Source organism: Podarcis cretensis (genome assembly GCF_951804945.1).
Source record: "Podarcis cretensis genome assembly, chromosome: 17".
Lineage (NCBI taxonomy): Eukaryota > Metazoa > Chordata > Lepidosauria > Squamata > Lacertidae > Podarcis > Podarcis cretensis.
This window is the reverse complement of record NC_137187.1, coordinates 8,442,224-8,459,074: the sequence shown is the minus strand read 5'-3', so window position 1 is coordinate 8,459,074 and position 16,851 is coordinate 8,442,224. Positions and strand designations below refer to the sequence as shown.

The 16,851-nt window shown below is 46.5% G+C and overlaps 1 protein-coding gene across 4 annotated transcripts in view; it reads left to right on the top strand.

Moving 5' to 3' along the window:
• The window catches only part of PRAG1 (PEAK1 related, kinase-activating pseudokinase 1), an 82,299-nt gene extending 67,452 nt beyond the window's left edge, over positions 1–14,847 (top strand). For all 4 annotated transcript variants that reach the window (XM_079959158.1, XM_079959156.1, XM_079959157.1 and 1 more), the window contains exons 5-6: positions 3,552–4,291; positions 13,403–14,847. In XM_079959158.1, coding sequence (XP_079815284.1) covers positions 3,552–4,291; positions 13,403–14,410 — 1,748 coding nt within the window. In that variant the 3' untranslated portion in view covers positions 14,411–14,847. The remainder of the gene's footprint in view (positions 1–3,551; positions 4,292–13,402) is intronic.
• Positions 14,848–16,851: the final 2,004 nt, after the last annotated feature.

The following is a 16,851-nucleotide window of genomic DNA, read 5'->3' as shown; positions in this document are numbered from 1 at the left end:
CAGGGAAGCTTTACATGGTCTCTTCCTTTCACCCTTCAGGTGGGTGTAAGCGGTCCTTAGTATCCATGATACTTTGCTGTTTTGAATGCCCATTTATTCAGCTTTGTTGCTAATGTGCCAAACTATCCCAAAACCAAATGGAACCTTTGAATGAATGACAGGGCAGCACAAGTCATTACTACAAAAGCAGTCGTAGAACTTGAAAATATGTGGGCTGAATGTAGCTTAAATTCAAGGTGTCTGGCATTTCTTACGATGAAGTATCAGAGCAGTTGGAGGACCATACTTCCTGTGATGCCACCGAAATTAGGAGCAGGACTTGTGCCCTCTACAGGCAACGAGCTGCGCTGCAAGGGCTAGCCATGGTGGCCAGCTATCAATCATAGAATCAACAGGAAAGCCAGTAGCCATCCCTTGCGCTTTCTTTTTGCCTGAGTGCTGCATAGTAGTGAAGAAGAGTATGACTTTGTTGGGAAAGGGATAATAATAATAATAATAATAATAATAATAATAATAATAATAATAATAATGCACTGCATGTGAATTGTCCTAACTTTTCAAATATCTTGGGCTTGGCCTACAATAAGGTGCTACAAAGTAAAGAAAAAAATAGCAAGTAAAAAAAATTCTCTGAGTCCTCACATAGCTTACCATGTTGCTTAAATATTTACCCTGTTCCAGCTTCACTGCTCTTTGGCAGCCAGTGGCCAGTTCTGTGACAGAGAGCCAGGTTGTCTTCAGAAACGCTATGCAATGTTAACTCCACCTTCCAATAACATTCCTTTACTCAGTTGGATAGGTTCATTCACAGCGGGGATATACAGGTTGCATTGTGCTTAGCTTGCAGAGCTTAGGTAATTGTAATAAAAGTCACTTTGGACTTCCCACTTCAGTGCTAAGGTTGCCAGTACCAGAACTTGATGGCTTTTAAAATGAAGAATTAGGGATGCACAAACATCCCACTCTCCGACCCAAACATGAATTGCCTCCCCCTTTCCATTCAAACCACAAAACCCCTCAAGCGATTTGGGGTGGGTTTGATGATCGTAAAAACACCCAGGGAAGCCTGGTTCCCAACATGCTAGCAGAGAAAGGACTTCTCTTCTACAGCATTTATTTGCTGGCTGAAGAAGAGGGAGCTTCCCTTTCTCCGTGGTGTCAGGAGTAAACTAGAAATAAAACACCCGGTTCAGCGAAGTTAACTCTTTATTCCAAGAAACCAAAACAGTGCAGGCCTAGTGATCACAGCAACTCTTCTCAGTAGGTCTTGCCCCAGTGAGGATTGAAGGTTCTCATGATCTCTCCGCTCCCTAAGACTCCTCCTCTGCCAGGTCCTTCCCAAGCAAACTTGGGCTCCATCTAGTCTCTCATTGCTCTGCTCTCTTCATTCCTCTACATGTTCTGGGAGACCATGTAAACCCTTGTTACGGCTATCGGTGTAGTTGCTCGAGAGCGATCAGGCAAGATCCCTCACTGGTCTTTTCAAAAGCTTTATTATTGGTGCAAAAACCTTTACAATGCAGAACGCCTCTATTCCATGTCTTGCTCACTCACTAGCAGAATCCGAGCGTGGGCAGTCCTTAAACTTTCCCCAGCAGAGTAGTCTCTTGACCCCCAGCCGACGCCTCCCCTCTCTGCGCGAAAGCCGACTGCGCAAGGAAGGCTTGGATAACGGGGGACCTCCCTCTTCCCCGCTTTGCTCAGGCAAGGTGTCCTGGCGCTGCCTTGCATCCCCCGAGCCCTGCAACTCTTCCCCACTAGAGGCGGGGCTTCCTTCCTCCGCTGAGGAAGTCCTGCTCCCCAAGATCTGCCCTTCCCACTCTCACCTCTAAGCCAATGGCAGTTCCCTGACAACCCTATTACTTCTTCAGCTTCCAACACCTCCTCCTCCCAGTCTGCTCTCTTTTCTCCCTCTGACCACTCATTGTCATCCCACCACCAATCCCCTGGCCCTGAGCCTTCTTCCCCTGGGGGTTTCCTTGGGGCTTCCCCAGCTGATATCTCCCACCATTCCTCTGCACCCAGCCAGCCCATGGCATTGGTTAGCATTGAGACACAGTGTGTTCTGTGGGTGGGGAAGAAATTGGATTCAATTCAGATTTCATGGCAAATCTCCCAAACTTGCACTGCAGCCAAGCCGTCCTTCAAAACCCACACTTCTCTGAATTTCCTGATGAAATTCTCCAACTAAATAATGTATAGGAAAAACATATTACGTTAGGAGAAATTGAGGTGTATTAGGCAAAATCGCACACTGAAATGCTGACATATTCTCATGAGGACTTAAAAAGAAAATTGGCAAAGAGGTGCCAAAACGTGGAGAGCTAAACGTAAGATTGGAAAAGTAAGAAATGGACAAATTTGCCCATCCCTACCCTGCAGAAGGGGGTTGGGGGGTGGGTGGAAACAAGATAGCTTTGCCAGGAACCAACATGGCTAGCAACATTGCTTCTTGGGCAAAGTGCCTTGCTTTCCCCTGCACAGCCTGGAAGACTCTGCTCCATGCAAAGCAGGAGAAATAAAGGCACTCTGCCCAGAAAAGAAAGAAAGCTCCCGTTAGGCAGGTCATCTTATTCCACCCTGTTCTACAAAGAAGGGGAGGCTTAAGGGGAACTGCACTTCCTGCCCCGATTTTGCTTGTAGAAATCAGATAGGGTTGTTTGCCTGTTCATCCCTAGTATATAGGGAACATGTCTGGCAGGATTTGTGGGCAAGATACAGAAAATGATGAAATACAGAAATACAGAAAATGATGAAATGCTAAAGCAAGAGAGAACTTCTCGATATATAGAGAGGTGTAGACATGCTAGGAGTAACCCACTGTAATCAATGTGACTTAATTTAATCAACTAATTTAGTCCTGTTGATTTCCACAAGTCTACACTCGGCCCAGGTACACCCATATATTATAAACGCTTAAATCCCTGTGGCTTTTTTCTTCATAGTTAAGATTAAAACATGTGCTTTTAAATTGGCTTTTAATTTTTCTTGCACGCACCTAACACCTTTCCTGGCAATAAATGCCACCTTTCTCAGAATTCTCTCTACAAACCATCATTTTTATTCATTGTGCCCTTTTTGGAACCTAATCGCTTTGCGTTACTAATGAAGGCAGAAGCTCAAACAGTCAGCCGGATAATTTCATGCTGATTTCTGTATCGCCAGTCATACACACTACGGCAGCCCCCCATCCCCCCCTGGTCCTGGGCTGCCATGGGGAGGGAGATTCACTCACACAGGCTCCTCTCCCTCCTCATCACAGCACAGGACCCAAGGGGCTGGGATGCCGCCATACAGACACACATATAATGTCTCATAATTTTATCATGCTCTGGCGTGACTTTGACCCCATGTACAAAGGCCATTCTTGTTTTGGCTGCTACAAATGATCCTAGGCTAATCTGGGTGCAAAGTTTCATTACCCTAGGCTGGCATGCTTACCTTTTTAGATGGAACTTGATCTAGGCCTCACATTGTAAAACATCTTTTTTTTATCCGTGCTGGTAGGAGTCCCCGGCTTATAATTGCTTTATTGTCTGCATGTGTTTCAGGACAGTCGTGCAAAACGAGCCTTCGTTCACCCACCCGTACCGGGAAGCCGACCTTTCCTTCAACTCATTTCCCTGCATGTCCCAGCAAAGAAAGGCCGCACTGCAAACCTTTACAGCCGCCTCCTCTGCCGCAAAAGAAAACCGTCAGCAGAGCTGTTTCTTCGCCGGATGGTTTTTACTGGGGCCCGGCTTCCCCAGCTAGAGCTTCAGGTCCCGCAAGCCCCAAACTGAACTTCAGTCAGTCGGAAAGTAACGTCTGCATCCGCGAGGAGCCTCCGTTTGGCTCCACCTTGGGAATCAACCGCCAGACATTTTCTTCTTCTGAGTCACTGGAGAAAGCCTTCAGAGGGTCCCATTCCCCATATCCCTGTTCTGCTAAGAACGGCGGCGCCTGTTGTAGCCAGAGCAAAAACTTGCCGCCTCGTTCCTCCTCCCAGAACAGCATGTCCACCACGGTTTCCTCAGGTTCTAGCTTTCAGCTCCACAACCTCCTCAGCAATATTGACAACAAAGAGGGGGTGTACGCCAAGCTAGGCGGGCTGTATGCAGAATCCTTGCGCCGCCTCGTTTCTAAGTGCGAGGACTGTTTCATGCGCGACCAGAAGAGCGAGCTGCATTTCAGCGAGAACAACTGGTCCCTCTTCAAGCTGACGTGCAACAAGCCTTGCTGTGATTCAGGGGACGCCATATATTATTGTGCCACCTGCTCCAAGGATCCGTCAAGCACCTATGCGGTGAAGGTATGTCGTTGCAAAATGCTTATTTTGTCATGACTTGCTTTGTGCTTTTGGCCTTTTCTGGCGGTTCCCTCACTAGGAGAAGCCAAGTTACAGGGAACCAGGCAGAGGGCCTTCTCGGTAGTAGCACCCGCCCTGTGGAACGCCCTCCCACCAGATGTCAAAGAGAAAAATAACTACCAAACTTGTAGAAGACATCTCAAGACCGCCCTGTTTAGGGAAGCTTTTAATGTTTAATAGGTTATTGTATTTTAGTGTTTTGTTGGAAACTGCCCAGAGTGGCTGCGGGGACCCAGCCGGATGGGCAGGGTATAAATAAATTATTATTATTATTATTATTATTATTATTATTATTATTATTATTATTATTTTCATTTTCACTGGTCTCTGGCTGCCATGAACTCGAATGATCTGATGACCTTCACAAGGATGGGAACACACACACACCCTATACATACAGTGGTACCTCAGGTTGCCGATCAGAAGGTTGGCGGTTTGAGTCCCCACGACGGGGTGAGCTCCCGTTGCTCGGTCCCTGCTCCTGCCAAGCTAGCAGTTCGAAAGCACGTCAAAGTGCAAGTAGATAAATAGGTACCACTCCAGCGGGAAGGTAAACGGCGTTTCCGTGCGCTGCTCTGGTTCACCAGAAGCGGCTTAGTCATGCTGGCCACATGACCCGGGAGCTGTACACCGGCTCCCTCGGCCAATAAAGCGAGATGAACGCCGCAACCCCAGAGTCGTCCGTGACTGGACTTTTACCTCGGGTTACAAATACTTCGGGTTACAAACACTTCAGGTTACAAACTCCAGAAGTAGTACCTCGGATTGAGAACTTTGCCCCAGGATGAGAACGGAAATCGTGTGGTGGCGGGAGGCCCCATTAGCGAAAGCATGCCTCAGTTTAAGTACTGTTTTCAGGTTAAGAATGGACCTCCAGAATGAATTAAATTCATAACCCAAGGTACCACTGGGTTCTTTCAGAATTTTTCAGGTGTGTTGCCTGATAAGGAACCTTGAAATATGCTTGAATTTTGCTTTAGAGGGGAATCTGCTGTCAAACTGGTTCTAATTAGGAACACACGTGCCAAGGATTTTGCTGGTCTGCTTAAAAATATATATATATTGCAGGGGGTTGGACTAGATGATCCAATGGGGTCCTTCCAACTCTATAGTTCTGTGATATTATTATTGTATTCTGCTGGAATTCATAGGATGTTTTGTCTAAGAAGGAACCGCCAGGTTCGCTTCAAAATTTCTTTCACGCAAAAATTCAGTGGCAAATAGCACCTAGCAAAACCCCAGGTACAGGGCAGGTGAATTGCCTAAAAATACCAGAGATCAAAGAACAGAGTCCAAAGTTTCTGGTCAGAACAAGCAAACACTCGAGAGTCTAGCTCCAAGAGTTGCCCAATAAGAACCAGAGGGAGCACAGAGTTTACACACAATCCGATGATTAGCCTGCCGGCAGCAGACTGATGAGAGGCTGCAATAAAGCCAGTAGGGCACAGCTGGGCCTGGTTGCCATGGCAACCCTCACAGCGCAGGTATAACAGAGCAGGGCTGGGAGCAAGTCTTCATACCTAAATTTCCAACTGATGTACTGCCAAGAGCGGGCAAGTCATATATCTCTGCAATCCAAGGGGCTCTAAATTGCTTAATGTTGCTTGCGGAAGAAAGAGGCACAGGTCATGATTCCCAGGATTGTTTTTACTCTCTCTTGCATGAACCCCAGCAGAATGAACAGGCTCTGGCCTTCTTTTCTGTGAGTGGGGACAGAAGGATCTGCCAATTTCAGTTCCCTCGGTTTCTCATTTCCCCCAATCTTAAATTAAGTTCTCCATGTTTCTGCAGCAATCTGTAGTTTTGTTTGTTTGTTTTTAAATCCTCATGAAAATACGTCAGCTGGCATTTTAGTGGAAATTTCTCCTAATTTTTAATTTGCTGTTCCGACTAGTATACAGTTTTGCAAGTCATTTTTTTCATAATGTGGTGGATTCTTCTTCTTTCTTAATAAAATCTTTAAATTAGTTTCCCAATATACCCCAATAAAAGCCAAATTATAACAATAACAATTACTTCCCAAATTATACAATTATCAAAATACCAATCAACTTCCAATTAATACGTTTTAATTAAAGTGGCTCCCCACATGATGGTTTGGGTGCACTTCTGATCTTACATCACTGCGTTCTGTAATCTTAATTAATGTCAGTTGCATTTCAGTTATAATAATAATCCCTTAGTCAACAGCTACATAATTAATGATTTCCATTCGTGATGTTACAATATATAAATTCATAAAGCTTCAGGTGAGGAACTCAAACTAATATTCTGCCCAGCGTGTGAAAAGAAAAGCAGGGAAAAAAATACATTTGGCACCAACTTGGCTGCAGGTTTTGTCAGGATGAGGCATACAAGGCGCCACCCAACTGTCTTAGGGACTGCATTCTGAATTTGTGTAGGTTTTACTTCTTAACACGCAAAAAGCACTTTCTAAAAGCAATAAAATATTTCTACAAAGCTCTAAAAATGATAAAACTATATATTATAAAGTCTAGAAAACCATAGAACCCCATTTACAAATTGTTGTTGTTTAGTTGTTTAGTCGTGTCCGACTCTTCGTGACCCCATGGACCAGAGCACGCCAGGCACTCCTGTCTTCCACTGCCTTCCGCAGTTTGGTCAAACTCATGCTGGTAGCTTCGAGAACACTGTCCAACCATCTCGTCCTCTGTCGTCCCCTTCTCCTTGTGCCCTCCATCTTTCCCAACATCAGGGTCTTTTCCAGGGAGTCTTCTCTTCTCATGAGGTGGCCAAAGTATTGGAGCCTCAGCTTCACGATCTGTCCTTCCAGTGAGCACTCAGGGCTGATTTCCTTAAGAATGGATAGGTTTGATCTTCTTCCATGGGACTCTCAAGAGTCTCCTCCAGCACCATAATTCAAAAGCATCAGTTCTTCAGCAATCAGCCTTCTTTATGGTCCAGCTCTCATTTCCATACATCACTACTGGGAAAACCATAGCTTTAACTATACAGGCCTTTGTTGGCAAGGTGTTGTCTCTGCTTTTTAAGATGCTGTCTAGGTTTGTCACTGCTTTTCTCCGAAGTAGCAGGAGTCTTTTAATTTTGTGACTGCTGTCACCATCTGCAGTGATCATGGAGCCCAAGAAAGTAAAATCTCTCACTGCCTCCATTTCTTCCCCTTCTATTTGCCAGGAGGTGATGGGCCCAGTGGCCATGATCTTCGTTAAATTCCATTAGCAACACACACACTGCGTGGTAAAGCCTCCTTGAATAAAATTGTCTTGAGTGTGTGTCTAAGCATCATGACGTTATGTGCCTGTCTAATTTTGGCTTAGAGGCTTAGACCTTAAGAGGGCCTGAAACTGCATAATTTCTAGTCCCAACATCTTTTCCTCCCCCCTGTGTGAATTGCGGGGCTCATTTTCAATGCATCGCACGCAGGGGCGTCTGCGTTGATGCCCATTTCACAAAGGGGAAAAAAGGCCTGCCTTTCTGCCACTCGGCTTACTTCACTCAGTTTGGGCTCCCAGTGGATCCACGCTACAGAGGGAGCGTGATGGCAAGGGAAGGAGACAAACCTTGTTTTGTGTTTGTTGCAGACCACACGTGTGTGTCCCCCGCATTACAAAATGCGCCTTTATTGTCTGACTCTGGCAGACGGTAGCATGCTAAAGCTGAGCCAAAGAACTGAGATACAAGCTCCGCTGCTGTGTGTGCGAGTTCTAAGTGGGGAAATGTAGCTAGGCAACTTTTTGGAATGCTTTCATTTTCGTCGCTGGAATATTTCTGACAGACAGTGGTTTCAGGGCTTTTGTGCCTTTCCTTTTTCTTTCCCTGTGAATGTGATATTGTTGCACTGACTGCAGACATGAAAGAAGCTACAGATCTGATTGTTGCCTCAAGTCAGGCTTCGACAAGCCTGTTTCAAAGTTTGAGCTAAGATGAGCTTCCTGTCATGCCTTAGAATCCTAGACCCTGCTAGTGCTTCAACTCTTATGCATGAATTGTGGGGGAAATGGAGCCAAAATATTCTCTTTTCCAAAAAAAAAAAAATCTTCCTTTTATCTTCGACAGAAGACCAGGGACTTAAGAATATGGCTCTCTACCAAAGATGTAAAAAGAGGTGCAGGGAGCTCAATTTCAAGGTGCACAGTAGCAAGGGGGAGGGATGCTTAACTCTTCTCCCATCCACTTGTTGTTGTTTAGTCGTTTAGTCGTGTCCGCCTCTTCGTGACCCCCTGGACCAGAGCACGCCAGGCACCCCTGTCTTCCACTGCCTCCCACAGCTTGGTCAAACTCATGCTGGTAGCTTCGAGAACACTGTCCAACCATCTCGTCCTCTGTCGTCCCCTTCTCCTTGTGCCCTCCATCTTTCCCAACATCAGGGTCTTTTCCAGGGGGTCTTCTCTTCTCATGAGGTGGCCAAAGTATTGGAGTCTCAGCTTCACGATTTGTCCTTCCAGTGAGCACTCAGGGCTGATTTCCTTCAGATTGGAGAGGTTTGATCTTCTTGCAGTCCATGGGACTCTCAAGAGTCTCCTCCAGCGCCATAATTCCAAAGCATCTCTACTTCTCCCTTTTTCCTTTCCCAGCCAGGGTCTACAGACATGTGTGCTGTAGTTGGGGGTGGGTGAGGGTGGGAAGGCCTGGAAGAGAAAACGAAGGGGGAGAAATGGATGGCAGCGCTTGCTACTTTCACCCTCCAAATTTCCCCCTCCTTTCCCTCTGCTCACCCCAACCAAAGCTTTTATAGATGCTCCGCAGAGACTCAGGTTTCCAAATCCCATTCTTCTGCCAATTGTCTAGTTTGGCTCTCAAAATATACAGTGGTGCCTCGCAAGACGAAATTAATCCGTTCTGCGATTCTCTTCGTCTAGCGGTTTTTTCATCTTGCAATGCAAGCCCATTGACGGCTTAGCGGATTAGCGCTATTAGCGGCTTAGCGGCTTTTAGCGATCAGCTGAGAGGCGGCTTATCAGCGGAACAGCTGATAAGCGGCTTAGCGGCTTAGGAAAGGGGGGGGAAAGCGGGGAAAAAACCCGCGGGAACTCGCAAGATTTTTTCGTCTTGCGAAGCAACCCCATAGAGAAATTCGTTTAGCGAAGCGCCTCCAAAACGGAAAACCCTTTTGTCTAGCGGGTTTTCCGTCTTGCGAGGCGTTCGTCTTGCGGGGCACCACTGTATTCCTCTGTGCTGGCCCTATAAACATGCTTGTAATTCAGTCACGTGATCAGACTCTTCAGTTTGTTTGTTTGCTTGTTTGTTTGTTACTTGATTATTACTTCTGCACAGTGCATTTGGCAAAGGTAGGAAAGTGAGGCTGCAGTCCCTGGGCTCCTTTGGGCTGCTTCCATCCTATTACCACCAACGGGATTCTACACAGTCTGATTGTACACAGCAGCGCAGCTCTGGAGAACAATAGCAGCAGGAAAATGTGCTCCATAGCCTAAAGGAGCCCATCAATGTCTCAGAGCAGGCAAGAGCATCTCACAACCAATAATGAATAATATTACCATGTGGAATCCACTTAAAATGAATTTGCTGTCCAGAGATTTTATTAGACTCATTCCCAGCCACTGATGCTATTAAGAAGCAAGAGAAACAACTTAGTCCCTAAACAGAAGGTGCTTTAAATCAATTGCTGTTATTATTTGTGGATCCTTCTGTACCTCTTTTGGACTCAATAGCTTGTTTTATTTAAACAAATATTATTTTCTAAACATACTTAACCGAACAAATCTAAACAAATATTATTACTCATCTAAACAAATAATATTTTCATGGAGGGTTCAACATGAATCATAGAATTGAAGGGACCAGGAATCTTTTTGCCCAGTGTGGGTCTTGAACCCACAACCCTGAGAGATTAAGAGTCTCATGCTCTACTGACGGAGCTATTCTGGCCCATCTGTGCTTCCAATAGTGGCTTCTCCTTTAAATTCCTGGGAATCCCTCTTAGTGAAGATCTTACTTGGAAGGTCAATACAGCCCAGGTGGTTAGGAAGGCCCAACAGACTTCATTTCCTTAGGGTCTTGTGAAAGAACAATGTTAGACAGCAACTGATGATTTCCTTCTATCGGTCCACAATAGAAAGTGTTCTCTCATACTGTATTACGGTGTGGTACGCTGGTTTGACAGCCATGGACAGAAAGTCCCTACAGAGGGTGATGAAGACAGCACAGGATATCATGGGCTGTCCCCTGAGTCCGCTAGATGTTATCGCAGGAGACCGTTGCCTCAGAAGAGCGAGGAACATTCTTGGGGATGACTCACACCCTGGCCAGCACCTTTTTAATCTCCTGCCCAGGAGATAGAGAAGCATGATAAGCTGCACCAGCAGGTTAAAGACCAGTTTCTACCCATGGGCCATGAGGCTGCTGAATGGAAGACAGCAACATTGCAGCTGATCTTCAGGGTTGGTGGTTGTACACACAGAGTGTAACAAGGACTGAGAGATTGTGGGAGGGGAGGGGGGCCCCATTCAATCTCACTGTAAACAAGTGGTACAGTGACAATAAAGTACCGTATTTTTTGCTCTATAAGACTCACTTTTTCCCTTCTAAAAAGTAAGGGGAAATGTGTGTGCGTCTTATGGAGCGAATGCAGGCTGCACAGCTATCCCAGAAGCCAGAACAGCAAGAGGGTTCACTGCTTTCACTGCACAACTATCCCTCTTGCTGTTCTGGCTTTTGAGATTTGGAATATTTTTTTTTCTTGTTTTCCTTCTCCAAAAACTAGGTGCGTCTTATGGTCTGGAGCGTCTTATGGAGCGAAAAATACGGTATTTCTATTTAGGCTGCCTCTGCTGGTGTAATGGTTATAAGGGGTTGCTCATGCGTAAGTTACCGCCACTACTGGCTAGGTTGCCTGGTTAAACCTGTCTTGGCTGACAGCCCCTTCACTCCATGGCTGTTCAGTCGCTAGCAGAATCCGTCAGTGGGCGTTTCTTAAACTTCTTCCAGCACAAAAGCTCTTTGACGCCAAGTCTACGCCTACTTTCCCTGCGTGGAAGTCTTCTGCGCAGGGTGGGTGTGGGCAGAGGAGGACCTGTGCTTTCCCCGCTGGTCTTCAGCGAAGAGTCCTGGAGACCCCTCTCCGATTCCCCCAACCGCCCCCCTTTATCCCTGGTGTTACGCTGATTTCCTTCCCCAGCCGATGAGTTCCCTCTCTTCCTGCTTGGCCCTTCTCCGGCATCGCTTGGGAGCCCTGCCTCCACTTCTGGCTCCGATGTCAGTTCCCTGACAGCTGGATACTTCCAAGTGAGAAGTAGGAAGGCCCCTGAATAATGTCTGGACTTGCTGCAATGTGCCAGGCATGTTGCTGTGTGCCCATCATGACACAGATGCAGCTCAGGAGTATGCCAACGGTTTGCTGAATAGGCTCCACCTGGAGATCGTCCAAACCTGTGCTTTGAGGCTTTCATTTTATTATTGTGTTGCAAATCATACCAGTTTCGCTGGCGACATTTTTACAACCTGCCCTTGACCCATCTGGAGTGAAGGGCACAAAATGAATAAATTGAATAAATAAAGTTTTGGGGGAAGGTTTCGGACCATGCTGCTTCGTTTTATTTAAACTTAAGAAAATAGGAGCAACGAAAAGTGGACCTGGATTCTGCTTCATATATGGCATAATAAATTGGTTAGTTTTAAAAGTGGCCCAGGATTTGATGCAAGACATTTGACTTTACCCCTTGGAAAGTAGGGGGGGGGGGGAGAGTAATTTTAGAAGAATTAAGGAAACTGTATCAGCTAGCTTTTATTTTGGGTTTGGCTGTTTTCCACTGAGTTACAATGGCCCTCGTCCCCATCTTTGGTGTGCCTTAGCCATCCCCCATTACTAAGCTTTTAGCAACAGCCACATGAAGGCAAAATTGAAATGACAACAGTGCAACGGTCTACAGGTGTAGATGCACCCTCAGGTCTGATTACTCAATTGTAGACACCAAGATAAAGACTTCCTTTGGGGAGTTTCCCTAGTTGTTAAAGTTATTTTTACCTTTATTATAGATCTGGGTGTTTTTGAACTTTTAAACTCACAGGTTTCCAGAACCCCCATTGCTGCTTACTCGGCTGCTACTAATCATCTTCATATGTTTTTTGTGCGCGAGTATGTTTTATTTTTAATTTTTATCCAAGTTTTGGCAGAGGTAATTTTTTGAGAAAATTATATCAGTTATGGTGAAGTGAGACTTTGGTAAGACTTTAGGATGAGCTAGCCAACATGGTGCTTTCTAGATGTTGTGGTTTATTTTTAAATGTTTGTATTTTGTTGTTGCAGTTGTTTGCTACCCTGGTCTCCTTTAGGGAGGAACGAAAGGATAATATTGATATTATTAGGTTGTATCCAACAGTCATCAAACTCAGAGTGGACAAATGGAAATTTCTGTCAGTGGCCCACATTGAACTACCTGCTTCCATTACCTGAAGTCAGTGCAAGGACTTGTACCTAGTGCAACACAACTTTCCCCCATCTCCTCTCCAGATTTGCCTGCTGTGCCTCTTCCAGGTCCATTTTGGAGGGTTAGGAGAACCCCACAATCTCCTTAACGCCACATTGAATTCCACCCATGCGCTGAGGAAACCTTAGTTGGATGCGAACCAATAATAATTGGCCATGGGCTCCTTTGGGGAGGAAGAACAGAATTATTATTACAGTGGTATCTCAGGTTAAGTACTTAATTCATTCCAGAGGTCCATTCTTAACCTGAAACTGTTCTTAACCTGAAGCACCACTTTAGCTAATGGGGCCTCCTGCTGCCGCTGTGCCGCCGGAGCCCGATTTCTGTCCTTATCCTGAAGCAAAGTTCTTAACCTGAAGCGCTATTTCTGGGTTAGTGGAGTCTGTAACCTGAAGCGTATGTAACCCGAGGTACCACTGTATTATTATTATTATCATCATCATCATCATCCTCACCATCCGAATAACAATAGTGGCCTGATCAGTACCTACTTACATTCAGACCCTGATGCTTTTGTGGGTTCACATTTCCCTAAATCAAGTTTTTCCATTCCCTTACCTCCTTCCCTATCCCAAACGGAACTGACCTTTGACTTCACTTCTGTCCCTTTCCTGCTTTCCATTCACAGATATGTAAAACTCAAGACACGAAAGCCGCAACGTCCTGCTGCAGCCCTTCCGTCCCGGTCCACTTCAACATCCAGCAGGACTGTGGGCATTTTGTTGCCACGGTGCCCTCCAGCATGTTGAAAAACGCTTCCGCGGACGGCCAGGGCCCCTCCCGCGCCACCAACGAGCAAGACTGCGTGGTCGTCATCACCCGCGAGGTCCCGCACCAGACTGCCGCCGACTTCGTGAGGGGTTCCGGCCCCTTCCACAAAGCGAAGCCGGAGCTGTACGAGCGGCGGGTGTGTTTCCTTCTCCTGCAACTCTGCAACGGGCTGGAACACCTCAAGGAGTACAGCGTCATCCACAGAGACCTTTGCCTTGAGAACTTGCTGCTGGTCCACTGCAGACCTCCCTCCAGCTGCAGCAAAAGCAGAGAGGACAAACATCTGCCACGGCTCATCATCAGCAACTTTTTGAAAGCCAAGCAGAAGCCGGGCGCCGCCGAGTCCAAAGCGAAGAAGAACCAGGCTCGCTTGGCCCCGGAGATCGTCTCCGCCTCCCAGTACAAAAAATTTGACGAGTTCCAAACCGGCATCCTCATCTACGAGCTTCTACACCAGCCCAACCCCTTCGAAGTGAAAGCTCACCTCCGGGAGCAGGAGTACAGCCAGGATGACCTTCCGCCACTGCCGCACCTCTCCATTTATTCCCGGGGGCTCCAGCAACTGGCTCACTTGCTGCTGGAAGCAGACCCCATCAAACGCATCCGCATCGTGGAGGCCAAGCAGATCCTGCAGTGCCTGCTGTGGGGTCCCCGGAAAGACTTGACGGATCAGGCCCTTAACCACGAGGAAGCGCTTCACAACTGGATCGACATGAAGCGGGCGTTGCTCATGATGAAGTTTGCCGAGAGGGCGGTGGACGCTGAGCGGGGCGTCGAACTGGAGGACTGGCTGTGCTGCCAGTATTTAGCAGCCGCAGATCCACCTTCTCTCTGCAAGTCGCTGAAACATCTTCAGCTCCTTTGATTCTCCATAGTGTGTGAAAAGGGCGTCGTTCGTTCTAAGGGCAATGGACTAAGCGCTTCCTTAAACAGAAAATGTCACACACCTCCCATCCCCTCTGTGGAATGATAATTGTGTGAAACAGACCGTATTTCATGCACAAACACAACGCAAAGATCAAAACCTATGTACATTTCAGGATAAATACCATTATGAGTGTTGTAAACAGACAATACTGCTGGATTCCACCACCAAGTGTATTGCTTCCTGGGTTACTCTTGGAGGTAAATTTAAAAAAGAAAAAAAAAGAAGGTATGTGTATTTCCTCAATGGGAGGAGGGTTTCGTTCTTGTGAGATTTTGTTGTTTTGCTTTCCTAGTGAATGTGCTCAATCTTGGGGCAGAGGCTTATTCGCTGTGAAATATCCTAATATATTTTGTATTAAAAAAAACCCAGCAACATTCTGTGTGATTCCGGATGGCGGCTTAATTTTATACACAGGTTGTTCAGATACTGCAAAGAGGCCATTGGCAACAGAGAAAAAGAGTACAGTGTTTTGATGGCAGCAGTGCTGTGTGGATGCACACATGAAGAGCACCTATCCCATAATATTTGACTGCCTGGAAGTATTTTATGTCTCACCAAACCCATCCAGCTTTGCCCACTCAAGCCTTCCTGGCAGCCCTGCCCCAACTTTACCGTGCCCAGAGGGATCACCAGCCTCATAGATGTAGAAACAGGGAAGGAAGGTAACTTGAAGAAGAGAAAATAAATTGAGCAAAAAGGAAGAGATTCTGGAGTCTGAAGTGTGCTCTCTCATTTTCAGGGAACTGAGCATTTCCTGCATCTCTTCCTGCACCCATTAAAAACAAAAGCAAATCCTTTCCTCTTCAACCCTCTCTGTGAGCTTATCCATACTGCCATGTAATGTGGAGAGGGGTGAGTTTACTTGTACCTTGGTTAGTTCTTAATTGTCCTTATGACTTTCCCCTTCAAATCACTGCCTTCCCACACTTCCCCCTCCCTCAATCTGGATTTTCTCATAAAATATATACAGTGGTACCTCGGGTTAAGTACTTAATTCGTTCCGGAGGTCCGTTCTTAACCTGAAACTGTTCTTAACCTGAAGCACCACTTTAGCTAATGGGGCCTCGCGCTGCTGCCGCGCCGCCGGAGCCTGATTTCTGTTCTCATCCTGAAGCAAAGTTCTTAACCCGAGGTACTACTCCTGGGTTAGTGGAGTCTGTAACCTGAAGGGTATGTAACCTGGAGCGTATGTAGCCCGAGGTACCACTGTACTTCAAAAGAGAAAATCCAGATTGAGGAAGGGGAAAGTGTGGGAAAGCATTGATTTGGAGGTGAAAGTCATTTGGGCAGCAAAGTGTTAATGGAGATAAAGGAAGCTTAAAAGGTAAAGGGACCCCTGACCATTAGGTCCAGTCGTGACTGACTTTGGGGTTGTGGTGCTCATCTCGCTTTATTGGCCGAGGGAGCCAGCGTACAGCTTCCGGGTCATGTGGCCAGCATGACTAAGCTGCTTCTAGCGAACCAGAGCAGCGCACGGAAATGCCGTTTACCTTCCCACCGGAGCAGTACCTATTTATCTACTTGCACTTTGACATGCTTTCGAACTGCTAGGTTGGCAGGAGCAGGGACCAAGGAACTGGAGCTCACCGCGTTGCAGTGATTCGAACTGCTGACCTTCTGATCGGCAAGTCCTAGGCTCTGTGGTTTAACCCACAGCGCCACCTGCGTCCCTTAAAGGAAGCTTACTGTCTACATTAAAGAACTGTATGGATAAACGGCGTAAGGATGATAGCTGCAGTATGCATGGACCTGTAATTGGTTAGCTGCCCTGAACAGTCTTAGCAAAGACCATGCTCTGTACCACATTCCACTGATGGAATTGGTGCTCTGTCCCATACTCTATATCATATACAGAAAAATGTGAAGCATTTTCTTAAAGGGGAGAGAGGAAATGGGTCCATTCATCTCTCACATTCAGATGGACCCATTTTTAAATATTTTTCTAGGGAAAGAGGTGCCAGAGCATGAATGCCCCCCCCCCCTTGTTCTCTTCTAATGGCAATGGCACCCACCTGAGAGGTGCTGGAACTGAGGTCCGGCGAGTTCCGGCTGGAAAAAAGCACTGTTTATAAGAAAACTTGAAAGAAAAAAAGGAAACAAAAGTTGCCTCGGTGCAGTGTTATAACTGTTTTTCTTACTAATTTTATTGTCATTGAACTTTATGGGTATTATACCCAGTATAAACAGGAGCAGTAGTGTAATACCTTTATTAAAGGTAAAGGTAAAGGGACCCCTGACCATTAGGTCCAGTTGTGGATGACTCTGGGGTTGCGGCGCTCATCTCGCTCTATAGGCCTAGGGAACCGGCATGCAGCTTCCGGGTCATGTGGCCAGCATGACTAAGCCGCTTCTGGCGAACCAGAGCAGCGCACGGAAAC